This window comes from Sordaria macrospora, chromosome 7 (assembly GCF_033870435.1).
Source record: "Sordaria macrospora chromosome 7, complete sequence".
Taxonomy (NCBI): domain Eukaryota; kingdom Fungi; phylum Ascomycota; class Sordariomycetes; order Sordariales; family Sordariaceae; genus Sordaria; species Sordaria macrospora.
Genome location: NC_089377.1, coordinates 971,810 through 999,669, shown reverse-complemented (window position 1 = coordinate 999,669; position 27,860 = coordinate 971,810). Strand labels below are relative to the sequence as shown.

General features: G+C 54.0%; 7 protein-coding genes across 7 annotated transcripts; 2 read left to right on the top strand and 5 right to left on the bottom strand.

The window, feature by feature from the left end:
• Positions 1 to 269: 269 nt before the first annotated feature.
• SMAC4_03413 (uncharacterized protein) lies at positions 270 to 2,861 on the bottom strand (the record flags this gene model as incomplete). The annotated part of the gene is made up of 1 exon (XM_003353047.1): positions 270 to 2,861. One exon carries the CDS (start codon positions 2,859 to 2,861, stop codon positions 270 to 272), a length of 2,592 nt encoding a protein of 863 aa, XP_003353095.1.
• A 1,097-nt stretch (positions 2,862 to 3,958) lies between these two features.
• On the bottom strand, positions 3,959 to 10,256 carry SMAC4_03414 (uncharacterized protein; the record flags this gene model as incomplete). The annotated part of the gene is made up of 3 exons (XM_066089940.1): positions 9,780 to 10,256; positions 5,870 to 9,609; positions 3,959 to 5,665 (listed from the first exon to the last, which is right to left on the bottom strand). The coding sequence occupies exons 1-3, from the start codon at positions 9,877 to 9,879 to the stop codon at positions 3,959 to 3,961; spliced, it is 5,547 nt and encodes a 1,848-aa protein (XP_065947688.1). The 5' UTR covers positions 9,880 to 10,256.
• Positions 10,257 to 11,597: 1,341 nt separating this feature from the next.
• SMAC4_03415 (uncharacterized protein) lies at positions 11,598 to 15,706 on the bottom strand. Its single transcript, XM_003353049.2, has 4 exons — positions 14,476 to 15,706; positions 14,195 to 14,264; positions 13,901 to 14,121; positions 11,598 to 13,838 (listed from the first exon to the last, which is right to left on the bottom strand). The coding sequence occupies exons 1-4, from the start codon at positions 14,546 to 14,548 to the stop codon at positions 12,424 to 12,426; spliced, it is 1,779 nt and encodes a 592-aa protein (XP_003353097.1). The 5' UTR covers positions 14,549 to 15,706; the 3' UTR covers positions 11,598 to 12,423.
• Positions 15,707 to 17,576: 1,870 nt separating this feature from the next.
• Positions 17,577 to 21,398, bottom strand: SMAC4_03416 (uncharacterized protein). The gene is made up of 3 exons (XM_003353050.2): positions 20,558 to 21,398; positions 20,428 to 20,475; positions 17,577 to 20,366 (listed from the first exon to the last, which is right to left on the bottom strand). Exons 1-3 carry the CDS (start codon positions 21,336 to 21,338, stop codon positions 17,602 to 17,604), a joined length of 3,594 nt encoding a protein of 1,197 aa, XP_003353098.1. The 5' UTR covers positions 21,339 to 21,398; the 3' UTR covers positions 17,577 to 17,601.
• Positions 21,399 to 22,044: 646 nt separating this feature from the next.
• Positions 22,045 to 23,046, top strand: SMAC4_03417 (uncharacterized protein). The gene is made up of 5 exons (XM_066089941.1): positions 22,045 to 22,195; positions 22,251 to 22,315; positions 22,384 to 22,480; positions 22,632 to 22,726; positions 22,786 to 23,046. Exons 2-5 carry the CDS (start codon positions 22,268 to 22,270, stop codon positions 22,804 to 22,806), a joined length of 261 nt encoding a protein of 86 aa, XP_065947687.1. The 5' UTR covers positions 22,045 to 22,195; positions 22,251 to 22,267; the 3' UTR covers positions 22,807 to 23,046.
• A 5-nt stretch (positions 23,047 to 23,051) lies between these two features.
• On the bottom strand, positions 23,052 to 24,417 carry SMAC4_03418 (uncharacterized protein; the record flags this gene model as incomplete). The annotated part of the gene is made up of 1 exon (XM_003353052.2): positions 23,052 to 24,417. Exon 1 carries the CDS (start codon positions 24,261 to 24,263, stop codon positions 23,052 to 23,054), a length of 1,212 nt encoding a protein of 403 aa, XP_003353100.1. The 5' UTR covers positions 24,264 to 24,417.
• A 268-nt stretch (positions 24,418 to 24,685) lies between these two features.
• On the top strand, positions 24,686 to 26,732 carry SMAC4_03419 (60S ribosomal protein eL8). The gene is made up of 4 exons (XM_003353053.2): positions 24,686 to 24,769; positions 25,043 to 25,117; positions 25,199 to 25,708; positions 25,771 to 26,732. Exons 1-4 carry the CDS (start codon positions 24,767 to 24,769, stop codon positions 25,969 to 25,971), a joined length of 789 nt encoding a protein of 262 aa, XP_003353101.1. The 5' UTR covers positions 24,686 to 24,766; the 3' UTR covers positions 25,972 to 26,732.
• Positions 26,733 to 27,860: the final 1,128 nt, after the last annotated feature.

The window sequence follows — 27,860 nt, the reverse complement described above, 5'->3', positions numbered from 1 at the left end:
TGGATTCGGAAATGGCATCCCAGGGCAACCGGCAGAGGGGGGGCTTTTACCCCGCCCCCGCAGTGAGCTTTCACCGGCAACTTCACGGTGTGAATGGCACACATAACCCCAACCCTGAATCCTTTCTTAGTTGAAAAGAAGGACATGTTGAACAACACCCTTATACCATTGCCAGTATAACACGATTGGAACAAGTAAACATCATGCAAGTCTATACACGCTTTTATCTTCCCCTCTAACAGATGCCATTTAAATCCTGTATCTCACACTCAAATAACCATCCTCTCCACGCCCCCTTCCAACCCCGTCGTCAGAGTCCTCCCCTTCTCATCCTCATCCTCCAACAACACCCCAAAATCAATCGTAGTCTGATACTTCAGGTCCAACCGATGATGTTCCCTCTTCACACCCGTCGGCAGCTTCACGCCCTCCTGCCACTGTCCCCACACCTGCTTCTGTGTCGTAGCCGACCCATCTCTATTTCTACCATTATTCGTCCCCCATCCATTTCCGTTCCGGCCTAAACCTAGGTTGCCCTGGTTGCCTCCTCCATGTCCCTGCATCTGCCCAAATCCTCCTCGTCCTCCATGTCCTCCCCTTGACATTGCAGCAGCTCGTTCTCTGTCAGCCCTCGGCGCCGTGGGAGGAACCCTCCCGAACGGAGATCCAGGATTGGCAAAAGCCGAGGAAGGCTCGAAGGGACCCATCATCCTCGGCATGCGAATTGACCTATCATTGGCTTCCACTGACTTTCCATCGCCCGTTTCCATAAGCGAGTACTTGATCGGAGCGGTGGTGTACAACGCTTCCGCTGCGCCTTGGTTTGTCTGCCCTTGGGTTTGGTTCCTCCAGGAATTAGGAGAGAAGGTGGAGTGGGATTGCGCCGGGTGACCCGTGACTGGCAATGGCCCGGTGAAGTACGGGTAGTTGTAACCGTAGATCGGGTCAATTTCTACCGGTCTCGAAGGGTTAGAGGGGGTTGGTTGGAGGTTGGCTTCGATAACACCACCGGAAACGCCAATGTAGAAGTTCGGAGCTGAGTCAGAAGCTTTGGCGAGGGACCAGGCGCGCGTGAAGCCATGCTGGTTGTTGCGGTCGTGTTCGTGGCCGGGGACGCCGCGCGGGAGGAAGATGGTTGCGTTGGGTCGGTAGTAGAGGTGTTTGGAGAGGGAGTGCCAGTGGCATTCTAAACCTGCTAGATGATCGCATCTTGCACGGCCGGTGGGAGAGGCGTTAGGTGGTTTGGCGAACGGCTGATGAGGTTTGGGAAACGGCTGGCGACCTAGACATGGGAGAGCCGAGGTATGGAAGTAAGGCTTTGGCCACCGGAAGTCGAAGATCTTGATCGTGGCCCCAGAGTTACCAGCACCGGCAACGAAGCGTTCGTTGCCGTATGTGAGGATGGCTTCGACATGGTCCCACGGCTGAATATTATCCTGATAGATGGCGTCGTAGGGCGAGCATGTCCTTAAGTCTTGAAGGCGACAGGTACCGTCCTTCCACCCTGAAAGAAGCAGTGTCGTCCCGCCCGACTTCTGTTGGTTCGCATTGGCAAAAACGGGCGAAAGCGAGTTCGCGCAGATATCCGCATCAGGAATACTCAACCCACCCAACCCCCCCGAGGTAATGATGCTCTTGGCCGTAGTATGGTGCGTCCATCCCGACTCCGTGATCGAAAGGTATTGCAGCCGTTCACTACACCCCTTCAGAGCCAAAGCCATCACGTTCCCCTGCCCACCCATCCACTTTGCACTGCACAACTGAGCCGTGCTGCTGTCCAACACACTCCTCTGTAAATCGTAAATCACCACCGGCGACACCTCCCCGTCCTCCTCTACCTCCTCTTCCCCGTCCGGCAAAGCATAAACCCCCACCGTCTTCTTCGTCGCCGCCGCCACCAAACTCCTGCCGCCCGGAGCATCATACAGCACATCCACGCTATTAATCGTATCCTGCACGAAGCTTTCCAAGCTTTTCCCTTCCTCTCTCTCTCTTGGCCTAAACCTCACAATCCTCTTCCCGAACCTCTCCCCCTCCGCCTCGACCAAGGCCAAGTCACCATTATCTCTCCCCACCACCACCGCCTTTCCGTATCCCCTTCTACTTCCGCTTCCGTTTCCATATCCCTTTCCATTTAGTTGTTCCCCCTTTCCCTCCTTTTCTTCTTCCTCCCCTGAATCCCTTGGAAAAAGAGGAAGGGGCACATCACCCCTCACAACCTGCAAAGCCCTAACATCATCATACCCCTTCCTAAACCCCTCCTCCTGCCCACTGGCTTTAAACCAACTAAACCTGGGCGCGCTCTTACCAGTACTCTTCTTCTGTCCACCTCCCCAGTCTCTTCGTCGCGCTACCAAGTCTTCGCCCGCTCCCCATACAAGTAATTCCCTTCCTGTGGCAAAATCAAAATGCGTGTCGACTACTGATTGGAAGATGTTCCCCCTTTGTGACTGTCCCCCCTGTTGGTTCTGGTTTTGCCCGCCACGGGTACGCAGTTGGTGGGTATCGGAAGAAGAAGATGGGTAGATAGCGCAAAAATTCAGCGAACGTTTATCCCAGCAGCGGCTTTGCCAGGTTAAACTCTCTGCTACTTCTTGCCATCCATATCGACTCTGTTCTTTAGATGAGGCAGGGGCAGGGATGGACTGCACAAGCGAGGGAAACCTAGCAATCACAAACGCCCTCCACCCCTCGGATGTCACGAGCTGCCGCAGACGGCGGCAGGTGAGGCCGAGGTGAGAAACATCGGAGGCGGTCGGGAGAGAGGAGAGGATTAGGAGGAGGATTTCGTGGGGGAGGTCTGCTAAGTTGAGGTCGGGCGCGTGAACCGCCGTGTGGGTGTTGGATGATGGGGCTGTCATTGTTGCCCGTTCGCCCGTGTAGGTTTGTTGGTTTCCTTATTGTGGGTTCATAGATGGAAGTGTCTGAAGTTGACAACGAAAACCAAGATAGAGAGGGTGGATGGGGAAGTGAGGATGAATGGGAAAGAAGAAGGAAAAGAAAAATGTTTCGGGTAGGTAGGTTGGTGAGAAAGTGAAAGATTCAGATATAAGAAGAATAAGATAAGTAAGTATTTTACCCTTGTTTCATCGCTCCCGTCCCGTCATGATCTGCTGGGAGAAGAAATACTCAATGACGTCGATTATTGTATGCGAAAGAGAGATCCGGATGGGTAAAATACTGTATCACCGTATGTATCTAGGAGGCTACCTTAGGCAGCAGTGCCGCTCATGTCCAATGATTTACTACCTACTTCTATGATTAAAAGAAACAAGGTGAGTAATTAGAGTCAGATTCTAGTTGTCGACTCATCAAGAAATCCTGCCTAATTCACAATTTTTGCAATGAGGCAGTGTACAGTAAGCTCAGCTGTGACGTGGTGTGTGCCCTGGTGTTGGTTGGTTCCATGCTGTGGATGAAGAGACTTGGGCGCTAACGACCGTTATTGGATGTTAGTTTCGGAAGCCTCGCTTGTACAGAAAATGGGATTTAAAGCCAGCAATAAGCTCCATTATCTGTAGCCAGATTCTTTTTTCTACAGGGACAGCTACATCAACATTTCACACTTGTAGTGTAGAGCACTTTGCTTGGGACGTATTTCGGAACAGTTTTATGATTATCTACTTCTTCAAGACCAGGTACCAACGAACGAGATGTAGATACATTCTTAATGATTACGGTTCTCTCGTTCACTCCATTGTCCAACCAAAGGCATCTTGCCCAACCGGTAGATACATCATCATGCTCGTCCTCACCAGCAAACACCCGAAGCAAGCAAAACATCTGGATACCGCTAAAATTTCAAATACCACGAATAAACTAGACTCACTCAAAAGACACTATTTTACTTTGTACTCTTTTCTCGCTTCGCCTTCCAGTTATCATCTCTCCCACCGTAACAAACCACCATTCAGAACTCTCATCTATCCTAGCCCTCAACCCCCAACCGAAGCAACAATCAACACATCCCCTCAAGCGCCATACCCCTCATATACCTCCCCCTCACATCCTCCGGCAACAGCCCGAACAACCGCGGATCAGCACCCGTGCCTCCCATCTCGCTCTGGCCATTCACCCGTCCCTTGATGAGCTCCTCCGCCATATCCGCCACGGCCGCCTCCCTCTTGACATCACTCGCGCCCGTCGCACCAGGGACATGTCTGAGCCTCTCACCCAGAGCAACCAGTCCATCAACCAACAACCTATCCAGCCTCTTCTCTTCCTCCTCGTCTTCTCCAGAAGCAGCCAATTGATTCCTCAACGCTGCGACCTTAAGCGGATAAAGCAAGTAAACCGCCGCTCCACCACGTTCCCACTCCTGAACAGACCCCAGCTTGCCCTTAACCTTGAACAACAGCTGCGCGAACTTAACCAACCTCTTCCAGTCGCGCTCGATGACAAGGTCGGGACCGACGCGCTCCACGAAGGCGGTGTTGGCCTCCTTGTAGTTGCCCGCCCAGACGAGAGCGAGGAACTCCTGGCGGTGGTCCTCCTTGGCGCGGAAGTCGAGCGCCTTGGCTTCCCAGACCCAGGACTCGGTGATGCCGAAGCGGCGGAGAGCCGAGAAGGGGGACTTGGCTTCGTGGAAGGAGCCGATGAGGTGGGCGTGACGGCCGAGGTGATCGCGGATGGCGGTCTCGCGCGCGACGGGGTCGGAGAGCGTGAGAAGGACGAAAGTGGCCGGGACCCAGTGGCCTTGGGCGGTGAGCGAGGAGGCGAAGGAGACCGAGGCCTGGTCGAGCTTTTCCTCGGCGTCGTGGCCGAAGGAGATGAGATGAGTGAAGTAGATAGAGCGGGTAAGGAGCCAGCCGAGACGGTCGGATTCAGTCCAGTTGAAATCGCGGGTAGCAAAGGTCTTAAGGAGAGTCCACAGGGGGCTCTCGGGTTCGGGCTCCTTGTCTTGCTCGATGTCGTCTTGGAAAGAGTTAATAGCCTTTGCCATGTCGAACTCGCCATCAGCAGTCTTGCTGTTGTAGAAGAGACGCAGACCGAAGGATTGCATCCAGGAGAGGTTGAAGCGCTCGGCGATCATGAAAGAGGAAGCACGGTTCTCGATAGGAGCGTTCTTAACACCAGCGCAAACGCAGGCATTGCCAGAGAGAAGCTCGTAGAGAGCACGGATAGGCTCAGACATCTCAGACAAGACGTTCGAGTCCTTCCAGTCTTCCAACTGGGTCTTGATGTCCTTGCTCTGGGAACCGATGCTGGACACAAGAGTAGCGAGGCGGAAGTCCTTGCCGCCAATCAACTGGTCGCAGGCATCAGAGACGCGGTTACCGGCGAGAAGGATGATAGCCTTCTCCTCCGGAGTAGACGCCTCCTTAAGCAAGCGGTCAGTATCCACAGCGACCAACTTCTTCCAGAAAGCGGGAAGCTCAGCCTCGTCATTAGCAAGAAGGAAAGCCAAATCCCAGACAGAGTCGTTCTCCGTGAGATCCCTAAGTTCATTCAGAGGAACATCGTGGTGGGCGTGAGTGATCTCGATATACTGCTGGAGCTTATGGAGGGCCGACTTGGTCTCCGCGGCAGAGGCAGTACCCTCAACGGGGATAAGGCTAGCCTCGTCATTGGCAGTGGTGATCAAGAGCTCGTTGGGGCCCCAGGTGGCACGAGGAGCAGGGGCGGCGGCTTCGTCGTCAACCTGATTGCGCTTTTGGTACGGCCACTATAAAGCAAGAGAAAGTCTTAGTCTGTATTCATACAACAAATAGTGTAGGCGAATAGAAAGGTAGTAAGGTACAAAATAGCCGTGCAAGAAGCTTTACAAGACACATAGACCAAGCTTGAGCAGCAGCAGCAGCAGACAATACATCAGAAGAGAAAGGAAGCTTGTAAAGGAAAGGAAAGGAGAAACAGGCTAAGCACCAACCTTCAGGAAACCCCCTGATGGAGGGACAGGCTGAGCTGGGCCCCTCGCCTGCTCGAAAAGCGATTTCATCAAGTCAATGCTCGTCGCGAACCCTTGTCCTTCATGCACAACAGGCTCGCGGGGAGCCGGACTTCCGCTCTCTTTGGCCGCCCACGCCTCGCCCGACTCGTTTTGCTCCCGCAGCAAGTTCCGATCTACCGTCCTTGATGCCCGCACGCTCGCCTGCAGAATTTGTGTCCAATCATCGCCACCGGCAACCTCGATCTTAGTAGGGGCTGTCGATCTCTTGGCGGCTCTCATCCTCGCTCTGAGGATACCGGCGGGAACGATGTTGGTGTTGTCGGTAATCTGGGTGAGGGCGAGGTCGTATTGCTCTTCGTCGAGGTCAAGCTGGGATGACTTCTCAGCATCGGGATCGTACGCGTCCTGTCCATCCACCATACTCTCATCGTCAGGCCACTCCCGAGACGGCAACGGAGCATCGGCTCCTTTGGGGTGAGAGGAGTGCATACCCTGCTGCTGATCGGCATCTAAAAGCTCTTCATCATCGTACATGGCGCGCTGGTCAAAAGCGCCAGGGATGGCACGGCGGCCGGTGCTGTGTCTGTATTCGAAGGTGTCATCGGGATCGACTTCGGGCGAGGTGAATTCGTTCTTAACAACAGCCTCGGTGGGAGGGCGGGGAGTAGGCTCAATCTCAGTGATCTCTTCATCCTCGGAATCCTCCTCATCGTAAAAGAGACCGTAGGTGGTGAAGTGCTCAACGGAGAAGGTCCAAACACCAGTGGGAATGTCGTAGCTCTCGAAGGTGGTATCTGTGATCGTCTTCAGCTGTTCGATGTGTCTCTCAAGGCGACGGCCGCCGACGCGAAGCCCGCCACGAGGGTAGCTATGCTCGAGCGAGATCAACGAGGGAACGTTCAGGTCTTTGCCGACAGGGGGCTTAAGGGCGGCGTTGGGATAGACGGTGCAGGAGCGGGGCACCAAGCGGACAATATTGTCATAGATGTTTTCGACGTCGATGTTGCTAAGATCAACAGGGACCTTGAACCGGATACTTCCAACGTTCTCACGACCAACCGTAAAGTCAACAACGCTCTGGCGCTGCACCCTGTTCATGGCCTGGATCTCCTCCAGCTTGGGCGACATCCAGTAAGAACCGGCATCGATCTGCTTGACGGGCTTGGCATCGGTGACAGTAGAAGTGGACAAGAAAGAAGACTCCTCGGGAACAATGGCGAGCTCATTGCCCTTGACCTGCTCCATCTCGGGGGAGGCATCAGAGGCCTTGGAGCCGTTGGCGGCACCGTTAGTGCGGCCATTAGCGGAAGAAGGCTTCAGGAAGCCCAAGTCACTGTCGTCGTCAAGATCATGGAACTCCTGCTGCGAAGAAGCACCGTTCTGGGTAGCCTCGACGTTGCTAGTATCAAAGCTGACTCTCTTGGTCAACTTGCGGGCACTGGTGTTGCCGTCCTGGAGAAGCTTGTCCTTGGTCGCCGGAGACTGGAACAAGTCGCTGCGCATATCCTTGTTGATGACAAGCTTCTTGTGGCTAGAGCCAAGCAGACGGTTGTTGTTGGTCGCAGAGAAAGCACCGGGGGTGAGGATGCTGTCTTCGGCGTTGAAGGTGCGGCGGAGGTTAGTGGTGGAGACGGGCTTGCCGAGACCACGGTTGATGCTGCCAGCCAAAAGGCTCTGTCCCAAACCGCCAGGGGTGCTAACCGGGGAGTTATAGGTGCTGTAGTTGAATCCGAAACCTCTCTTCTGGGGCGTAACCATCCGAGAGGCATTAGCCGGGCTCAGCTTGTACATGGGCAAGATCGAGCGGCTCTTGGCCTTCGCAGAGCCGTTAAGGGGGGTGGCAAGAGGACCAGGGTTCTGGATCTGGTTGTCAGGCAGGTTAGAGAACAACGTGGCAGCGCCATAGGCGTTAATATCGTTGATACCCGCGGAGAAGGTCTGAGGCTGTTGCTGGTTCTGGGCGCCTCCGAGAAGGGAGGTTCCAAGACCACCAGCCTGCTGCTGAGTGTTGGTCGCTCCAAACAAACCGGTGTTCTGCTGGGCAGGGGCACTACCGAAGAGACCACCGCCAGCAGCGGGAGTCGAGCCGAAAAGACCACCCGCGGGCTTCGCCTGGTTGTTGGCAGTGCCGAACAAGCCGCCACCCGCAGCAGGCTGCTGAGTCTGCTGAGTACCCAGGCTGCCAAAGAGTCCACCGGTTTGAGCAGGCTGGGCCGGGGTAGTTCCGAAAAGACCAGTGCCCATAGTGGCCGCAGGCTTAGCACCAAACAAGCCACCAGAAGTCTGAGTGTTGTTCGCCTGGCCGAAGCCACCCGTGGTCCCGCCGGTGCCAAAAAGACCACCGCCAGTAGCAGGAGTAGTAGTAGTGGCGGTGCCGAAAAGACCACCTGCGGGCTTCGCCTGGTTGTTGGCGGTACCGAACAAACCGCCTCCTGTAGCAGGCTGCTGAGCACCGAAGCCAGTACCGAAGCCGGTGCTTGCGGGTTGCTGTTGGGTTTGTTGCTGGGTACCGAAGAGGCCACCGCCGGTAGTACCGGTGTTCTGAGCAGTGTTTCCGAAAAGACCACCGCCGGTGTTCTGGGTAGCAGTGTTGGTTCCAAATCCGCCGGTCGTAGCGCCCGTACCAAAGCCAGTGCCGGTGGTGGTGGTACCAGTGCTTCCGAAGCCAAAGCCAGCAGGCTTAGCAGGTTGCTGCCCGAAGAGACCGCCGCCAGTAGTACCAGTGTTTGCGCCAAAGCCAGTACTCGTCGTGCCGGTGTTGGAGCCAAATCCTCCAGTCGTACCTCCGCTACCAAAGAGACCAGTGCCGGTGGCGGGAGTCGTCGTGCTCGAACCGAAAAGGCCACCAGTGGCGGGCTTGTTCTGCTGGCCGAAAAGACCACCTCCCGTCGTCTGAGTGCCGAAGCCTCCAGTGTTCGCCGTGGTCGAAGCGCCGAAGCCACCCGTCGTGCCAGTGTTGCCGCTGCCGAACAGACCACCGCCGGTGGTGGTGGTGCCGCTGCCAAACCCGCCAGTCGTGCCGGTGTTGGTGCCGAAACCGCCAGTCGATCCAAAGGTGGAGGTAGCTCCGAAAGCACCAGTGCCACCTTGACCACCGTATCTCCTTCCTTGCTGATAATCGACCAATCTCAATTCTTCGGCAGACCACTTCTTGTAAGCATCCATAAACAGGATGTTCTGGAACGAGACTTGGGAACCGTTAGCTTCCTTCTCCTGGAAGGGAGAGAAGGCGACGCCCGCGGTGCCCGGGGGATCGGGAACATTAGTGCCGATGCCGGGGTTGTTGGCAGAACCGAAGGCGCTGGTAGTACCGCCGCCGCCGAAGAGGGAGCCGCCGGTGGTGTTGGTGGCGCCGAAGCCAGTAGTGGTTGCGGGAGCGCCAAAGCCGGTAGTGGTCGCAGGCTTGGTAGCACCGAACAAACCGCCACCAGTTCCGAACCCTGTGCCAGTAGTCGCGGTGTTTGTGCCGAAGGCTCCTGTGCTGCCGAAGCCAGTGCCGGTAGTCGCAGTCGTGGAAGCTCCGAAAAGACCTCCGCCGGTGGTCGAAGGGGTAGCTCCGAAGGCAGGCTTAGCTCCAAATCCGCCGCCAGTGCCAAAGCCGCCTGCTGTGTTGCTGCCGAAGCCGCCAGTAGTGCCGGTCGCGCCGCTGCCAAAGAGACCACCGCCAGTAGCGGCTGGTTGCGCGGGAGCACCGAATCCAGTAGTGCCTGTGCCGAAACCTGGTCGACGAGGTCGCATGTTAGCTCTCGGTTGCGCCATGAGACCGCGCAGAGTATGACGCAGTAGAAGTAGAAGAGGCAAGGGAAGCTTGTCTCCAAACTGAAGGGGGTCGACGACGACGAAGACGACGACGACGACGACGACGAAGGGGGGAGGGAAATAAACATACCTGTGCCAGTGGTGTTGGTGTTGGTACCGAAGCCACTCGAGCCAAAGCCGGTGCCTGTGTTAGTATTTTGGCCGAAGCCACCGCCGCCAAAGAACGACATGTTGTCCTTCTCGCGCCGTCAAGTCGGCGGCAGATGGACGGGGAAACAAATCGATGGTTCGCGCGTTGGGCGCACAATGGGGGTGGAAGGGCGTTGGGCGGGTGTGGTGTTGTCGTTTAGCTCTTTGGGGAGTGGTGATGCAGTTGTTCGTTGTTGATCAATCGATGCAGCAGACGGAGGCAAGGTATGGATTGATGCAAGTGGATGCCAGAATGTTGGATGTTGTGGGTGTGGGGAGAAGAAATGTCTTGGATGCGCGAAGTGGCACCCTTTGACGCGTTGGTCCAAAAAAACCGACGGTCGGGGGGTCGGGCGATGGACGGGTTTGACGATAAAGTGCGCGGGTTATTTTGGTTGGGGGGAGAGAGGGGGGCCGGCAGAAAACACCACAACAGCCTCGAAAGTCGAAGATACAAGGTTTGATAATTGGGCTGGTCAAAAACAAAGATCAAAGAATAGCGGTGAAGCTGAAGATGTAAAAGGAGGCCAGAGCGTGGACCACCTTTCTTAAAATGTCTCTACGCCTTGTGTCCCGTCCAGTCTGCTCTGTGATGCCAGTGAAGTCAGTGAAGCAGTGCTTGGCTGAATGCGGTGGTGAAGGCGCGATGAGAGTGATGAACGACAGCGACGGGCACTTTCAACCTTCAAGAGACAGCCTGGAAAAACACAGCACAGACCAGCACAAGCAAGAACTGGAACCTGACTTGACTTGAAAGCAGCAGCGAACAGACAGAACCTTGTGGGCGACTCGTCAGAAAACCAAAAGATCCACTTTTCAACCTGTTATCGACCAATCATATGGCAAATTTCTGCTCAACTGGATTCTTAAACCGCGGGAAATGGCACGTGCACCACTTCACCCGCAGAGGCAGTTGGACAGAACTAAAGAACGGAAGCTATGACCACCTGTAAATTGGTCAAGGATAACAACTGAACCGGACATTCAATCAGTCAATGATCACTTCGACAAACATAGAGACAGGATAGTCAGAAAAACAAAGTGAGGAAGAAGATGGTGGAGGACTCTGCTCTTTTCCTCGATACCCATAGCATCTCTTTATACTTTCTCAAGCTCCCCCAACTCTCCCTTGTCCGAAAATCCGACACATTGCTCACTGCTCATCCGTCGTCGATACGGGCACTTCCTCTGTTTCTCATCACGTGGTCCCACATCCCGCGCAGCTACCTGGACTCCCACTTCAATTTAGCGACTTGATTGGCTCAATCACTCCCAGCGCGCCAGCTTATTAATGAAGTCCAGTCTGCCTTGCGGGATTGCTTAACAATCACTAACAGATCACGATGGACTGGACCACTCAGATGAAATTCCGCATGTTGTTAGCCGACTTTTTAACAATTTTTGGGTGATGTCTTCACTTCGGGACCTCCTGTCTTGTTTCATCAAGATCGAGAGAGGTGAAAAAAGAGATGATATGAGTAATAAATTGGGTTGGAGGAAAAGGGTATAAATCCCCCGGTGCTGGACAGTTCGTTGTTCTCGTCTTCTCGGTTATTCTCAGAGGTTCATGTTTGGCTGTGTTGTCTCAGACTCCCACCTCTGTCTGAGTCCCGATACTCTTTATCAGCTGTGAAATCACATGCGTTTTGTCAGTATGTTGCTCTAGGGGATTTCCTTCTGCGCGCTATACTACCATTTTGGGTGATAACTATACTACCATTTTGGGTGATAACTATACTACCATTTTGGGTGATAACTATACTACCATTTTGGGTGATAACTATACTACCATTTTGGGTGATAACTCCAATTTCAAAGGTCTTGGTGCTGTTTTAACTTTCCATCAAGAGGAACGTGAGTAATGATAAAGATAATGATGTGTCTTGGAGTTGGTGGCTGGTTGAAAGAGAGTATAAATCCCCCCGTGTTTGGAAATTGTTTGTTCTCGTCTTCTCGGTTGTCCTCAGAAGTCACTAGTTGCGTTGGGTTGTCTCAGACTGTGTGTTGTGGAGTTTTTGATCCTCTTTCAGTTGTGAAATCACGTCTATGATGCCTTTTGTCAGTTTGTTCTTCTTCGAAATCCTTTGTTGCCATATATCATCAGTATCTACTCGAAGATACACAAATACCCAGTCTTGCTTGCTTTTCATTTTCCCCTGGTACCTTGAAAATCAGCCATGTTGCTTCTGTCAATGTCATCTACGAGTTGAAACCTATCTATAACCCAAACATCAACACAACATGTACGTCAAAAAACATTGAACTCTCGTTATAAAATGCGTTTTTGGAAAAAGGAAAGGAAAAAGTAACTGGGGGTCTCTAGAATGATAATACCATACAAACAAAATCCCAACCCTATACACCATGAAAACAACAACAACGCAACAGCAGTCAAAGTTTTGGAGCCACTTCCCTACCCAATAACTCTATTCCTCTCTTTCTCTCTCCCACCTGGTTCTCAATCTCTGCCTTCTCCCCGGTTCACCGGTCTGCTCCTCCACCTCTTGCGCTGTTCATGCCCCTTCCACCCAGCTCTACGACCTTTGAGCATCCTTCACATTACCACGATATTCATCTCCCTCCCCTTAGAAAGAGATCAAATCACCCTGACCACCCTGCTGTTGCCTCTGCTGCTGCTGACCGCCCGCCGCAAATGGATTGCTGTTACCCATCTGCTGCTGCTGATACCCCCCGTTCATGCCGCCATAACCCATGTTCATGCCCATACCAGCCGGCCCCGTCGCCGCAGGCATCTGCTGACCCCCGTACGATACCGTCGGCAAGCCCGTGAACTGCTGCTTCAGGAACGGGTTGTTCCCCGTCACATCGGCCGTCATCCTGTTCAAGCCAGCACCTGCACTGTTGACAAACGTTCCAGGGGCAGTATGTTGCGCCGGAATACGGAGATTACCCGTGTTGCCAAATGTGTCCATGCCGTCTCCGCTGCCGAGCAGGGCGTTGAGCTTCTGCTCGTGTTCGCTGAGTTCTCGCTGGGGCTGCTGTGGTTGCTGCTGGAACTGGGGTTGTTGCTGCTGGGGCTGCTGCTGTTGCTGGGACTGAGATCCAAAGGTATTGAATGGCGAATTAGAGGAGGTAACGTTGATTTGGGGGAAGGTTGATAGCGTCTTTTGCTCGGGGAGGCTGCTCATTGCCGGCATCGATGGCGCCTTGTATGGCGACTTCTGCGCGAATGGGTTGTTCGATCCTGTCGGCATCGGCTTGATGGCTGACGATTGCTGGTTGTTGTTGCTGGCCCAAGGGTTGTTGCTACCGGGCGACAGCGTCGACGAGGAGTTGTCAAACTGGGGCTGCTGTTGCTGTTGCTGCTGGTTCGCATATGGGTTGTAGCCCGTTGCCTGGGGCATGAATCCTTGGGGCTGCTGCTGTTGACCGTAAGGATCGTAAATACCAGTAGGCTGGGGTTGGAAGCCGTTCTGGTACCCCGTCTGCTGCTGTTGGTACCCCATTGGTTGCTGCCCGTACCCGGTGAATGCATTGTTCATGTAAGCAGTTTGTTGAGCCTGGAGCTGGTTCTGATCCAGTGGGTTAGCAAAGAAATCCACCGCGCTGCCTTGTTGATAGCCCTGGTTGAAACCGGTGAACTGAGGCTGGGTCGTCTGCGCTGGCGTATCATCGAACAAGGACGAGGCGTTCGTCTCCTCGAGTTCCCGTCGCCTTCGCTCCTCCTCTTCCTTGCTGAGCTTGATGGCCTTGGCGAGATCATCGTCGTCCACCTCGGCAAGAGCCCTCTCACGTCGCTTCCTGTCCTCCTCCTCCTGGTATTTGCTCGCCTCGATCGCCAACTTGTACTCTGCATCGTCCTCGTCGGCATACTGTGCTCTGACCTGCCTGGGGCGGGGACGCGACGGTTCGGCGTGGTTCTGGGGCATCTCCTCTCCGTACTGCATACGGGACTTCCAGGCTCTTCGGTCAGTGCGCTCCTCGCGTAACCTCTCCTCGTCCACGAGCAGCGCACTAAGATCCTTGGCGGCGATACGGACTGGTGGTAGAATGTCAGCATGATGCAAGCAAGGCCCCGTGAATTGGCGTGTGTTTCCCTACCATTGTTTCCAACGTCCTTGCCGTCCTCGTCGATGTATGTGAACTCGCGCAGCGTCTTGATGACAAAGATGTTCTGCTTGGCCCATGTAACCACCATTTCGGATCCCTCGTGCAGAATGTAGTCCATAACCTTCAACGCCTTGAGGACGTGACGCCAGTTCTTGCCCTTATCGTTCAGTCGCTTGTCGAGCATGTCCATGATCTCGTAGAACTCGGTACTTCTGCAGTTGGCACGACAAGTCATTAATAGGAGCTCGGTGTAGTCGCTGGGGAGGCTTGAGACGGTGAACTTACGTGCCGTACGTCATCTGGGCGATTTGCCCCATCTGGGTTCCCGTAGGGCCCCATGGATCGTTACTTGTCGCTATAATCAATCAAAAGCGTCCATGTCAGTCAAGTCATGTCTCCAAAACGACAGTGGTGATGTGTGACTGTCGGCCAGCAGGCTGGTTTGAAGCGCACAATGCCAAGGACGTCCATGGCATCACCGCAGGGGGTAGAGGGCGCAGTGGGTGTGGGAGAAGGAGAGAAACAGTAACGACAGAGAGAAAGAGAGAGAGATCGGAATGACCCACCATCGCGCACTTTGACCTGGGCGGCCGAGTAACCCTTTGTGACGTTTTTGACGCTGCGAATTACTTTGGACATGATGGGCGGGCTTCTTCTTCTTCTCGGTCGAAGAAGCTACTAAACTGATAGATCGATGTCAAAGGAAAAGAGAAGAATGAGGAGGCTGTGTAGTCGGGGGAGTCTCGCTCGGCGGCGGAACGATTGCGTGTCGCGGGAAGCCGTCGGTCGGTGCTTTACGTCTGATTACGACCAGTCCGCAGTGGAGCTATTGCAATTACAGACGGGCAGGGAAGGTCGCTTCAGATGCTGGATGGATGGATGGCTGGATGCCGGATACGTAGTGCGATGGTTGGCGATCGGTCTACTACGCCGCTCTCACAAGGTACTACGGTAGACCGTGGTTCAAATGATATTCGCTCGACTTTTCGTGTGTGTATCGTTCCAGAAGCTTTGCCTTGGTCGTGCCGGTGTGGTCTGGAGCGCGTAGGTTCGAGGTCCTGTTCTGTTCTAAACTCTGGGGTAAATTGGTCGTCTGGGGATCCTCGTCGGCAACAGGATAGCGGCGCCGGGGAGTGTCAAATGCGAATGGATCTGTGAATGACTGCGGCGTGTGGTGTTCGTCTCTCGTCGAGTCCCGGGTGACGTATAGAGAGATTGTTGTCCGGGTGGAGGAGGGAGGAATTGGATGTTGGAGATTAAGTTGGGAAGATTGGCGTGTGAAAGTAGGAGGCGTCAATGGGAGCAGGTGATTAGGTGATGTTGGGAGGAACAGGAACAGGAAGAGGAAGAAAGAGAGGGGCCGAGCTCCAGCAGTTGGCCACAACTGGTTCAAGTTACAATGTGACAATGACTGCGACGCGCAAGCAAGTTCACGGAAGTCCAATGCGCAATTCGGTTAGAAACCTCTTACTAACCACCGCATTTTTGATCAGAACATAAAAATATCAGAGCTTGTTTTCGAGATGTACATCTTTGGGTAGAAATCCCTCTTTCCAGGCCTTGAAATTACGCAGCTCATTCAGTCGGGTCCTAACAGGGCACTAACAATTCCTTGATGTTCTCCTCATCTTCAAGATTACCCGCCTGTTACCTGCTAGTGCTAGACCCCTTTCGGCAGCTTATAACCTAGCCGATCATTGTCAGGTCAGGGTCAGGTATCTGAAGTCACAAATATCCGAACCCAACCCACTGTTGTCAAAGTATTTAAAATTCCCCTTTGCGTACCTTACGTCCGTCGTCGAAGAGTATTCCTATAAGAGATACCGAAACGTTTTCTTACTTGTCATGTCATGAATCCATCTGATGCCCTGCGCCATCCTGGGCAAAGACCTGCGCTGCTGCGGTGACGAAAGGCCGTGGCTTGGCACGATCCCCCGATTCCACCCAAGTGGAAAGGCCCGAACTCATTCATGTCACTGCCCATCGGCATCCCCCTTTCCCGGGACCAAGCAGTTCTCAAGAAATGTCAAACAAACGGCTCCCTCTTTTCGTTTCGACCAGTCAAACATTCTTCCTCTTCCTTAGGTCATCCGGAATTTACTCCATAATATGTGCCTGACTGACGAAACGGGGGCCATGAGCTCAGCTGCTCAGGTCTATGCAGTGGATTTCTGAAAGCTCTAAACTCTTAGTCTGTACCTCCTTCCTGGATTTCTATGGAACCTTGCTGTCCTGCAGACGAGGCCCTTGAGAGTCCCAGTAAAATGACGTAAACATTCACGACTCGCCCTGAGAAGCAAAGCCCTTTTGCGACGACATATAGTACGGGACAGGTGACGAACGGCGAGAAATGATTCGCGGATGGAAACCAAAGCAAGTCGGAAGGGAGCAGAAATGGCTGCATATGCATGCGGTGGAACACCCTTGTGGGGAGTTTTCTATTCTTCTAGAAATGGAAGCCATGGAAGGGAAATGCGCTTGAAGCTATCACGGCACAGATTCTCTGGGAACATCACTTGCGATCAAGGCATACAACAGTGATTAAGTACTGAGCATCACATTAACTTATTGATGCTACATACGTTCACAAGAACAAAGATGCCTCTCGCTACAAAATGCTATGGACCTGAACCAAAACTGCCAGCCAACCAACCAACCAACGCCATGGCCTAGAATGATCCATTGATGCCCTCCACCCATCAGCGCCCTAATCTGCGATAAAATGGAAAGAAGAATGGTAATAAAGCTTTCAAGCCAGCTTGCTCTCCTCCTTCTTTTAAAAACGTAACAGGTAAATAAATTGGAACAGTAGAGAAGAAAAATCGTGGAAAGCCGAAGAAGATGACAGCAGATAAGAAGAGAGAAAGAGAAGAGGGCATCGAAGAGGAAGAATTGGTCAGGACTTATCACCGCCGCCATCTTTGTGAGTACTGCCGCCATCACAGTGACTGCTGCCGCCGTTGTCGCAACCACCTTCACCACCATCACCATCTTCCTCCTCATCGTGATGATGATGATCATGCCTAAGATACCAGCCGACAGTGCCTTTAACCGGGCCACGCCGATATAGTCTCTCAGGCTTTGTCCTCCAAGACGGTCCCAGCGGCGGTCGATTATGTCGGGTATCGGAGGCACTCACCCGACCACCCCTAGGTCTACTATTGGCTTCCGTCCTTTGCGCAGGCGGCGGCGCTAGATCATAATGGACGTATGGAGCTGAAGCAGGTCGCTTGGCTCCTGTCCCTTGAGGCGACCGCGATCGATCCCTAGTATCATGGGCGCAAGAAACTGAAGCAGATCGCTCTCGAAAAGCCCTGGCCGTTTGGTTCGTTGAAGGCGGCGGCGGTCGATTGTGAAGATTATCCGAAGCAGGACGAAGATGAGGCAAACTGGAGGTATTCTCCGAAAGTCTCTCGTCGAGTGTCGACTTCGAAGACGACGGGTCGGCCTTCTCTTCCCGAGTTCTGTCAACAGCAGATTGTCTGTCGGTTTTTGTCCCCAATGATGGCGGCCCCGATGGTGCTGAAGCAGCAGGACGCTCAGCTAAAGCGGGATAAGGAGACCCCTGAACAAAGTGCACCACTTTTCGTGGTTGTTTTGTTGCCATCCTTGCTCTTCTCTTCCCCCCTTCTCATTGCCTCTCCGCTTCCCCTCATCATCACCTCCGGCTTCCCCGATAACGTTACTGATCCCTAATTGTTGTCATCTTTCATGGTAATATCTGCTTGGTCGTCTCCACCTCCATTAATACTGCTGTTGCGATTATCGGCGCTTCCGGCGTCCTCGCCGTTCCCGTTTCCGTTCACGCCAGAAGAGCTGGCACTACCGTTACGGCTTCCACTCCCACTTCCATTACCAGCGGAGCTAGAACCGGTGGCGATCTCTGCATTAGGCGTGACGTGCACGGTGTCCTTCATCATCCCCTCCTCACCCTCCTTCTTCGGCGTCGATGATGGCCCAAGCGATTTCTGCTTTTCCAACCATCCAGGCGGAAAACCAGGACCACTCTCGGCGTTACCGTAGTCACTCTTCTTTGTACCCTTGGGCCATCTGCCGGGGCCGCGACCGGTGCCGCCCGCTTTACGCTTGCTGCTACTACTGCTACGCGGCTTGGCGGCGGAGGAAACGCGGCGTACACCGCTTGTACGACGAGGGTTTCGTGGCCGGGCGGCGCTGCCGGTGCGAACGGCTGGTGGGCGAGGAACGGTGGTGCGGATGCGGTCGCCGCCGGCTCCGCGTCGGGAAGTGTTGAGTGGTGGGACGACCTCAAAGCGCGTGGGCGGGATGCCCTCGTATTGGGCCATCCAATCGTCCGGGTTCTCCTTGTTCTCGCCGTCCGCGTCCGGTTCGGTCTTAGCTTTCCGGTCGTGGTCGTCGTTGGGGTGGACAGAGCCGTGGACGGAGCCGTTGGGGAAGAGGCCGTTGGTCTTGAGGACGGAACGCGGGGAGATGACTTCGGGCTGGATGATGCCGAGCTCGTCGGGCTCGGTTGACTCGAGAATCGTTGGAGCCAAAGTGTCGATCTCCATCTTCTGGACTTGGGTCGCCAGACCATCCGGTTGAGAAGCATCGCCGTTGAGAACGGTTCCCTCTTCAACCGTCGGCTTGGCCTCCTCGTCCTCCCTTGGGGCGATCGCGTTCAATGCTGGCCCAAGCTCAAAATTTGTTGCATTGCTCCTGCCCATAACGTAGGGAGTCCATGTTAGAGCTTTTGGTTCCAGCTGAACGTAATTCTTCGCCTCCCACTTCGCAACATACTCCTTGCAAAAGGGCAGATCTACGCGGAAGGCATAGATCTGGGTTTGGGGATCGCGAACCAAACATCTCAAGCCCTCCAGTGATGAGATGACGTCGTCCGGCGTGAGACCAGTGTCGTCGGAGATCTTTCTGATGCTCAAGCCTTTCCTCTCCTTGGGATCATCGGAGCAATGCGCAAGGAGGTACTTGCACATCACGAGCCTCCAGTAGTTTCGGTAAGAAACCAGACCCATGTCGGACAGTGGCTTTTCTGGCGAGCCAGTCTTCTGCTCTACTCGTGTGAGGAGGTAGGAGAAGTCGATTAGGAGGTTGCCGTATCCTTTTCGCTGGTGGATAGGCAGTGTAAGAATACAGGACACGTTGTTCTGGCTGCTGGCACGCTTCTCCTTGGAAAAGTAGCCGACAAAATGGTACCCGTACTGGTCATACTCGCAGAGGACGTAGAACAGGAATGGTTCCACGTCGTAGTAGAGGGTCTTGGACCCCAAGAAGAGCTTGGCCAGCAAGCAGAGGTTCTGGCAATAGACCGGATTTTTGCGGCCGTCGACCTCGAAGACGGATATTGAGCCGTGGCGGTAGATCTCGTCGCCTGGTGGGTGTTTGGCGGGGCACTTGAGCTTATGCCTCCACGCCACATAGTCGGAGTTCATGTACTTCAAACAAAACTCGCAGATATACAGGACCCGGTTCCTGCTGTATTCCTCGGGATATGGTGCCGCATACCATGTGTCGATCTCCCAGCCGCCGAACTCGATGCACTCGATTTGACTGGCTGGACCGGCGGTCTTCTTAGACCTCTTGACTGGTGCTTCGACCTCTGATTGCATCTTCAGTAGTCGTTGTCGCCATTCCTCCTCGGCCATTTGCTTCGCTTCGTCAAATCGCCGACGATCCTCAGGCTGGGGTAGTGTCTTGGACGTATCCGCCTCGGCGTCAGTGAGGATGCCGCCGTAGGGTTTTCCTTTGAGCTCATCTGTCTCCTTGTCGTAGAAAGAATAAAATGGTTGGGTGTAGCTTGTGCTAGCAAACGGTGCCGTGGAAGGTTCCATTGCATCTGTTGCTGCGGCCGTCCTGCGCGACCGGCCTGACCTTCCTGATGTCTTACGCCCAGAACGTCCCCAACGGCCGGATCGACCTGATCGAGCAGACCGACTTGATCGCTTGCTGTTCCCCTTGGGCGGTTGCGATGTTATCTCCTGCAGTTTTGTGGGGTCTAGATGCATGCGCAGCAAGATGCTGCTTCGTGTCTTCTTGACGATGCTGACCAATGACGGGGCCGTGGGATTGGATATCTTAATTCGCAGTGACCGGGCCGATGTCGGCCTAGCTTGTTCGTCCTGCTGGCCGGCTGTGCTGTCGTTGGCTTCTTCTTCGGTGCCCACGGTGTTCCGGCGTCGCTTCCTAAGGCTTATTACGTGCTCGGTGGGTTCTACTGAAGACGTCTTACGTTTCCTAAGTACGCGAGACCCATCCATAGGATCTTCATCCAGCACCAGTTGGTTGAAGACGGAGTGCGAATCTGGGTTTGTGTTTTTTTGGGGAGGCAGAAGGTCCCGGGCCAGTTTTGGTGCTGAGGCCCGGCGTGTGGTGGGGTGGCTAGTGGTTTCCGTCCCATTCACTTGTGTCGGCTCGTGATTCTCCCCCGCGGCGGTTTGTGACCCTTCACTGGCGCAGTTTGGGCATTTCCAGGTATCGGGTGCTAGTTTTGTCAGTTAGTGGATTTTCCACGTGGATGGAATTCGGGAGGACTCCGTTCGTACCTTGATCGCCGGCCAACGCATTGGCTTCCCTTGCACACTGCTGGTGGGCTACTAGTCGTCAGCTTCTAGCTCTTGCCCTTGCCAGTTTTGTAACCCATCCCGTAATTCCACCAGGACAAGATGTACTAACCGTTTTCCCCACACCCAGAACATGCAAGATACTCTTCGAATTCCTCTGCCGGGTCGTGGTCTTCGTCTTGTTTACAGAACATGCAAAGCCCACTATCCTCCTTTTCGGAACCCTCATCGTCCTCGTCCTCGTCTCCAGCAGGTTCGTGCTCAGTCGCATCTTGCCAGTGTGTCTCGTCGTCCGATTCCGCATCACTGACGCTCGCCGAACTTGCTGACGAATGGTTATCTTCGTCTTCACTTTCGCTATCGCTATGATCAGTTTCACCCGGCTTTATTTTGACGGCCCCCACACCCTCGTCGTCGTCGTCGTCGTCGTCGTCTCCATCATCGTCATGGTCTTCCTCCACGCTAGGCAGGTGATGTTGCGATGTATGTTCCTCGGAATGGACAGAATCGCCGTCGTCTCCTTCGGCATCCTCATCGAACCCCTCGTGGTCTTCGTCGTCGTGTTCCTCCTCTTCGTCATGTTCATCACCCGAGTCTTCGTGGTCGTCGTGGTCATGACCGTCGTGGCTGCCTTCGTTCGAGTGTTCGTCGGCGTCGTCGCCTTCGCCCATTTCCTCGTCGTGGGGGTCGTTCTCTTCTTGCGCATCGTGCATCTCCTGGTCTTCGTCGGCCTCGCTGGGCTCGGTTCGTGCGTTGATCTGGGAGATCTCGGATGTGATAGTGACTGCGTTGACCATTGCGACGTCCCCGTCAGCGGTACTGGCCTCAGCCTGGTGTTCCGACATCATGACGCTCTGTTGCAGCTCCTCCGCCCTGAGTTGTTCGTCGGCCATTGCAGGTTTTGTGTTCTGTTCTGTTCTTGTTGGTTGTCCGCTTTGTTCTCAGCACCCAACCTGGCTTCCCGCACGGGCACCCCTTTGGCTAGTCTCGTCAAGCGTAACCCGGCCAGAGGGCGGTCATACCAGCTAGCTGAAAGTTGATGATTCGGGCGTTATCATGCCTGGAGGTGAATGTGTAGTGTAAGGCGACCGTAGTTTATATATCGGCGACAAAATCTTTTTGCGTGGTTGTGGTGCTTGGAGGCCGCAGCTGCAAGTAGCTGGTGCCTACTGGAAGCAGGTGATTGTTTGCGACAGCTCGAAAGGGGGCTGAAAACGCGCTGATCCGGGGACCAAGGCTGTCTGAATCGTGTTGTTCTGCGGTCGCACTAGGTCGATGATGTCAAAAGACGCGTCGCGTAGTGGTTCTTTCGTCGTGGAGGGCCGTTGTACGTGCTGAAAGTGCCAATGTTCTTGTTCGCGGAGCGTTCTCCCTGAGAAGTTGTCCGTCCCTTTGGAGGTCCAGACGCCCATCCAGGTTACGTTAACGGGCCGATGTACGTGCAAGGGTTCGCGTGCTTAGTCATCCGTAGTGCAACCGCCAAGCTTCAAGCTCCTGCGGGTCCAGGCGGGTTGGCGGGGGGGATTACGGCTCCACTGGAAACATGCGACCGAAGTTGGAAAAGGGAAGCTTCCATTTCCTGAGTTCCTTTGGGCGCCTGAGGCATCCGCGGCACGTCTCCGCCAATTCGTTAAGTCGCTCCATCTGCCATCACCAAACTTGGGACCTGTATCCCAGCCAACTGCTGAGCTGCGGATTGTCACGAAAGAGAAGCCACAACATAACCACACCACTGCGCATAGGACTTTAGGTCGGTTCAGAGTGTCCAAAGGCATCGTTTTCACTTGGCTAACCGAATTGATCAGGTCCGGAAACCGCCACGATGCCTGTCCCCTTCGAGGCCCTCATTCCCTATGCCATCATCGTCACGGTAAGCTCCACCGGATCAGTGCGCCCGGAGCGGGGTGGGGAGAATTGGGTCCGCTGACGGAAGTCTAGATGTTCGGCGTCACGGGCGCCGGCCTGTCTGCCATCAAGACCGCCCAGAACGGCGGCAAGAAGGCGAGATGGTCGTTGGATACCTGGGATAGAGTACGTTGACCCTCCGCATTTGTTGATGTCATAGGGGGCATGGGCTAACTATTGAATAGCAAAGTACGAACCACTTATAACTGCGAATTACACGAGTCATGACACACCTTTGTGCACATCCACCCTGACAGCGACTGACAATGGGTGCTTTATAGTGATGGACCGCGACCGCAGACTTACCGGATGGTTACGAGGGCAAACAGATGCCGCAGATGCGCCCTATGGGTTTGAGTACAACAACCCGTGGAGAGTATGTTTCTGTGTCTTCCACCACTTGCTAAATAGATGGACTTACACAAGCACTTTCAGGTTGAGAAACGATTTTCGTGATTGGTCAAACGACGTACAAAACATCAACTTTCAGGGCGGAAAAGCCGAGAGGATTATCGAGAGAACCAGGCTCACCCACGATATCGCGACGACCGCACCGACGACCCTTACCGTTACGTTCCACGATATCGATACGGCACCCCTATTCGGACCATACCAGCCGTGTGCGGAAAAACAGGACGCTTAGATACAGGCTAGGTAGACAGCACTGCCTAATGGTACTTCCACAGAGTATAGAATGCTTTTCAGATCTGAATCTGTGCTCTATTCTTGTTGAGACCCTCCAAGAGCGTGCACGCCTGACAAATCTCCTGACTAGACATGTAACCGCAGCGCTTGCAGTTACCCAATGTCTGTCGTGTTACTGGCTTGGAGTTCTTGTTCATCTTGAGGGGCACTGCGCCATCTGTCTCTGATTCTGCTGGCGTGCCGGCCAAGGAGAGCTTTGAAACATCAACCTCAAGACCTTCAGCAGCCTCGTTCTCTCTCAGCTGCTTCTCCATGACAGCCATCTCATTGCCACCGGCAGCTCCGCTTGAACCGCAGCCGCCAATCCCACCATCATCCTCTGTAGCAGTTGCCGCGGGTGTCTTGGACTTGCCCTTGCAACCACAAGATGAAGCCGACTCTCCTGGTACTAGTCTCGCCATGTCCTCGCCGCTACGGAGAATATCCAAAATGGCGCTCGGTCGTATCCTCTCCAGCTGCTTGATCAGACCTCTTGCGGTGCCACGGAACGCCTCCGGGCTGTAAATGCACTCTGTGCTGAAGTAGTCCAGCTTCTTGTGATACGCATACATGACAATCTCCTTCTCGTAAGCATACTTGAGCGGCTTGCTCCTCTTGACATCAGAACTGGCGTCTCCGGTCACAATGTTCGTACTCCGAGCCAAGCGTCCCATGTCTCCACGAAGTAGGTTCATGAGGATCGTCTCGGCCACATCATCAGCGTTGTGCCCTGTCACCACGTGCTTGATGTCGAGCATCTTGGCTCCACGATCGAGCGCCTGTCGTCGGAAGACGCCGCAGTATGTGCAGTTGCCCTTCTTGCCGATAGTCTGGACAACCTGGTCCATCGTCCATCCGTAGAGCTCGTCGTACCCTACAATCTTTAGCGGCATGTCGTACTGTACGGCATTTCGCTTGACCGTCTCCAGGGAGTCGTCCCGGTAACCCTTGATGCCTTCATCGATACTGAGTAGAACAAGGTCGAGTCCGTAGTTGTAGCGTTCGTTGAGAGTCTTGAGAACTGAAGCGAGCACGGTCGAGTCCTTGCCGCCTGATGCGCCAATGGCTACTCTCTCGCCCGGATAAAATAGCTTGGAAGATACGATGGTGTGATGAACTTCCTCCTCGAATAGTGTGAGAAAGCAGCCCTTGCAGACTCTGGCGTGGTTCTTTGGCCGCTTAATGTTGGCCCGCTCGGTTTTGCAGATGGCGCAAAGTGCTGGAGCCATCTTTGGTGAGTAGAAGGGTGAATGATAACTGCCGAACTGGGATGGGTTATCGTCGAGATATTCAGGTTTCCCAAATTTGTAGATTCTTGTGTTGCTAGGAAAATGGCGTCCTGCAGTACCAAGTGTCCAGATCGAGTTTCACGTTGAGATATGCCGGCTGTGCAGTCATCAAGCAATGTTCATACGAGAAGCGTCAAAAGAAGGCATCAGCGTTTAAGACAGGCCTGGACTTGACCAAAAAATGCGATAAGCGGCCTGTGGTGATAACACACCATGGCGTGGACTCGAAAGGAAGCTTGCTGCAACGCCCCACCCATTCACCAATCCAGCCACAGCTAGACGGCCCGTCAGCCCCCACAGAGTGGACACCAGCCGCAAAATATCCGCCAACCCTAAAAATTCCACCACCACTTTTTCTCCGCGCGTTGGAATTCTCGATTTTGAATCTTTGTCTGTTGCACCTCACGTACACTTAGGAACCTGAGCCAACGCCGATAATCAAAATGGTAAGCACCTAAACGACTACGACTCGATACTCACGACCTCTGCAATCGTCTTTTCGACGCGCGCATGTGGGAGAAACGTTGGGAATGCTCTCGATCTTTTGATTGAAGTTGCATGTTTTCCGCTCGTCGGTCCTTCGGGATCGCGGGTGATGACCTGGCTTGAGTTGGATTCGCGTGCATGGCAGAAATGCTTGCCCGGCCACTCTCTAGAGTTAACGAAGACTGAAGTCAAATGGACCAAAACATTTACTGATGTCTTCTTCTCAATGATAGCCTCAGAAGTCTGGCAAGAAGGCCGCTCCGGCCCCCTTCCCCCAGGGTAAGGCTGGCAGCAAGAAGGCGCCCAAGGTAAGCAAGAACAGCTCCCCCATCCCCTCCGCCTCATCATAGCGACGTGCCTGAGTCTCGGTGTGCTAATGTGCTATGTAGAACCCTCTCATCGAGAAGCGCCCCCGCAACTTCGGCATTGGCCAGGCTATCCAGCCCGCGCGCAACCTCTCGCGCATGGTGAAGTGGCCTGAGTATGTCCGCCTCCAGCGCCAGAAGAAGATCCTCAACATGCGCTTGAAGGTCCCTCCTGCGATCGCCCAGTTCCAGCAGGTTCTCGACAAGAACACCGCTGCCCAGGCCTTCAAGCTCCTCAACAAGTACCGCCCTGAGACCAAGACCGAGAAGAAGGAGCGTCTCCTCCAGGAGGCTACCGCCATCAAGGAGGGCAAGAAGAAGGAGGATGTCTCCAAGAAGCCCTACGTTGTCAAGTACGGTCTCAACCACGTTGTTGGCCTCATTGAGAACAAGAAGGCTTCCCTCGTCCTCATCCCTAACGATGTCGACCCCATCGAGCTCGTTGTCTTCCTTCCCGCTCTCTGCCGCAAGATGGGCATTCCCTATGCCATCATCAAGGGCAAGGCTCGTCTCGGCACTGTCGTCCACAAGAAGGTATGAAACATCCCACATCTGGAAGATGTCTGTACACAGTGAACTAACATGTCTTCTACCAGACCGCTGCCGTCCTCGCTCTCACCGAGGTCCGCACTGAGGACAAGAACGAGCTCGCCAAGCTCGTCTCCGCCATCAAGGAGGGCTACGTCGAGAAGAACGAGCAGGCTCGCCGCCAGTGGGGTGGTGGCATCATGGGCATCAAGTCCCAGATGAAGATTGCCAAGCGCAAGAAGGCTCTCGAGAACGCCATCAAGGTCTAAATTTGACCTAATGGTGTGATCGACTACGGTTGGGACCAGGCGTTTACACTACCGGTTGGCGTATTGGACATACCAAAATCAGATCAGGGTCAAATGAACTGCCTACTTCCGCCGTAGCAGATGTCCCCAAGGTTGCTTTACGACGTTGTGAATAACAAATGATACCCAGTTTCTGCTTTTCTTCCAGTGTGATGAAGTCCTCCATCTCCCTTCCCCCGAGGTCAGTTATCCATGGATTCCGGATCCCATTTCACCCCTTTTCCATGGTGTGAACACTCCCCCATCGTGAACTTGAACGGCATTAGTGTGTACAACATTGGGCTCATATACCTACGCTCATGTGTTGAAGGATATTATCGTGCCAAGATAAACATTTCGCCCTACTATTACCAAACGCCTTTGTCCTCTTTGCTCTCGGGACTTTTGGTGCATGAAAGTAGTGCTACATGCCATCACTTTTAATGATGGTCTTGGATGGTTTTGACAGTTGGGTTCGGTCGCTTCGGACATTGGACATCCGGCCCCCTTGTCTGTCCTTGGCCCAACGACTATGATAATATCATAGAAAATAAAGATCATATTGCTCGGCACTTGAATTCCTTGTCATCGCTCGTCATGGTTCCGTGCCCCTTTGTCGAATGTGTGGTTGTTGTCAACCTTGGACAAGTAAGTCACAGAATCAATGCGAACCGGCGCTAGTGAACGATCGTCAGGGCTGCCCCCCTTGTTGTTGTGACAGATTACCGGGGATCCGGCTGTTGACGGCGAACCAGATCCACTGATGGCATTTGGGGAAGCTTGAAGCTTATCTGCCATTTTGAGGCCAATGGGTGATCCATGATGGATTCGAAGCTATCAGAAAGTTTCTGCGCAAAGCATCTGGGATATAGCCTTGGCTGAAGCATCTCAGAGTTTAGCCCTACGCGGCGGCACATGACCACAAAACAATGCTTTCTTCATCATAATCTTCTGACAGCCGAGACAGCTGTGCTGTTACCACCCACTGACAATCCTCCCTCGCGCCCCCCGTGTCCCTCTGGTTCGGATGTGTGTGTGGATGCATTTGATATGGAACCAGGGCACCCATGATGATTCCAGGAGTTGCGAGAGCAGTTTGTTCTGCTTGCTTGGTTCACCGGCCATCCCCCCACCCGATCTTTCCGGCGCCGGTGCTGTGTGAGAGGGGTTCACAGTGAGTTCACAGTTCGCACCTCAGCCGAGACAGGCGCGGTTCACAGTGGCTGGCTGGGGGGTGCGTGGGTGGTGCCTCCCAAAGTTTGGTTACGGTAGTCCACGCTCTGACCAACCTTGACATCTTGCATCTCAACTCCCTCCCACTCGGCCTTGCACCGTGACAAATGCTGAAGACAGAAAGCGCCTTCCTAGCATTTTGTTGAGCAAACACTTTCTTATCCTGGCCAAGAATCCGGACGAGATCGAGACAAGATCAAACAAGCAGGGGTTGGCTTTCCAGTTCGAAAACATGGGGAAATCTAGAGTTTATCTACAAAAGCCGGCGGGTATCCCCCCTCGAGACGGGCAGCTGCAGTCCTCGACGATATATTGTTCTTGAAGTTCTGTTTTGATCCATTGCCCTCTTTGCCCTTCTCAATCCGATATCAACAACACAATCTCGCGCTCTTCGCATCTTGAGACCACGGCCAAGTTAAAGACGACGAAGACCTCCTGAAAAGCGTATCCACCTGGTAAGTCCCAATCTCTCTCGGCAACTTTCCAAACCACAAAAGTCAAAAAAGTCAACACCCGCCTCCCCAAATACCGTCCAAGTCGGTGACGAACCTATTCTTGGCATGTGGTTGTGGATGTCTATACTTCGGGACCTTACATTCGGCCCCTCCCGACCCATCAGTTCGCGCAAGCCTCAAGTT

What these genes read in the sequence shown, in the direction of transcription:
- SMAC4_03415 (XM_003353049.2), bottom strand. Translation starts at nt 14,548, where the DNA reads ATGTCCAAAGTAATTCGCAGCGTCAAAAACGTCACAAAGGGTTACTCG. An exon ending in CCAGGTCAAAGTGCGCGATG is followed by an intron (nt 14,265 to 14,475) that starts GTGGGTCATTCC and finishes GATTGATTATAG; the next exon opens with CGACAAGTAACGATCCATGG. An exon ending in GCCCAGATGACGTACGGCAC is followed by an intron (nt 14,122 to 14,194) that starts GTAAGTTCACCG and finishes TGCCAACTGCAG; the next exon opens with AAGTACCGAGTTCTACGAGA.
- SMAC4_03416 (XM_003353050.2), bottom strand. Translation starts at nt 21,338, where the DNA reads ATGGCCGACGAACAACTCAGGGCGGAGGAGCTGCAACAGAGCGTCATG. An exon ending in TTCTGGGTGTGGGGAAAACG is followed by an intron (nt 20,476 to 20,557) that starts GTTAGTACATCT and finishes GACGACTAGTAG; the next exon opens with CCCACCAGCAGTGTGCAAGG. An exon ending in TGCGTTGGCCGGCGATCAAG is followed by an intron (nt 20,367 to 20,427) that starts GTACGAACGGAG and finishes TGACAAAACTAG; the next exon opens with CACCCGATACCTGGAAATGC.
- SMAC4_03419 (XM_003353053.2), top strand. An exon ending in GCAGCAAGAAGGCGCCCAAG is followed by an intron (nt 25,118 to 25,198) that starts GTAAGCAAGAAC and finishes TGTGCTATGTAG; the next exon opens with AACCCTCTCATCGAGAAGCG. An exon ending in GCACTGTCGTCCACAAGAAG is followed by an intron (nt 25,709 to 25,770) that starts GTATGAAACATC and finishes GTCTTCTACCAG; the next exon opens with ACCGCTGCCGTCCTCGCTCT.
- SMAC4_03417 (XM_066089941.1), top strand. Translation starts at nt 22,268, where the DNA reads ATGCCTGTCCCCTTCGAGGCCCTCATTCCCTATGCCATCATCGTCACG. An exon ending in GGATACCTGGGATAGAGTAC is followed by an intron (nt 22,481 to 22,631) that starts GTTGACCCTCCG and finishes GGTGCTTTATAG; the next exon opens with TGATGGACCGCGACCGCAGA. An exon ending in AGTACAACAACCCGTGGAGA is followed by an intron (nt 22,727 to 22,785) that starts GTATGTTTCTGT and finishes AAGCACTTTCAG; the next exon opens with GTTGAGAAACGATTTTCGTG.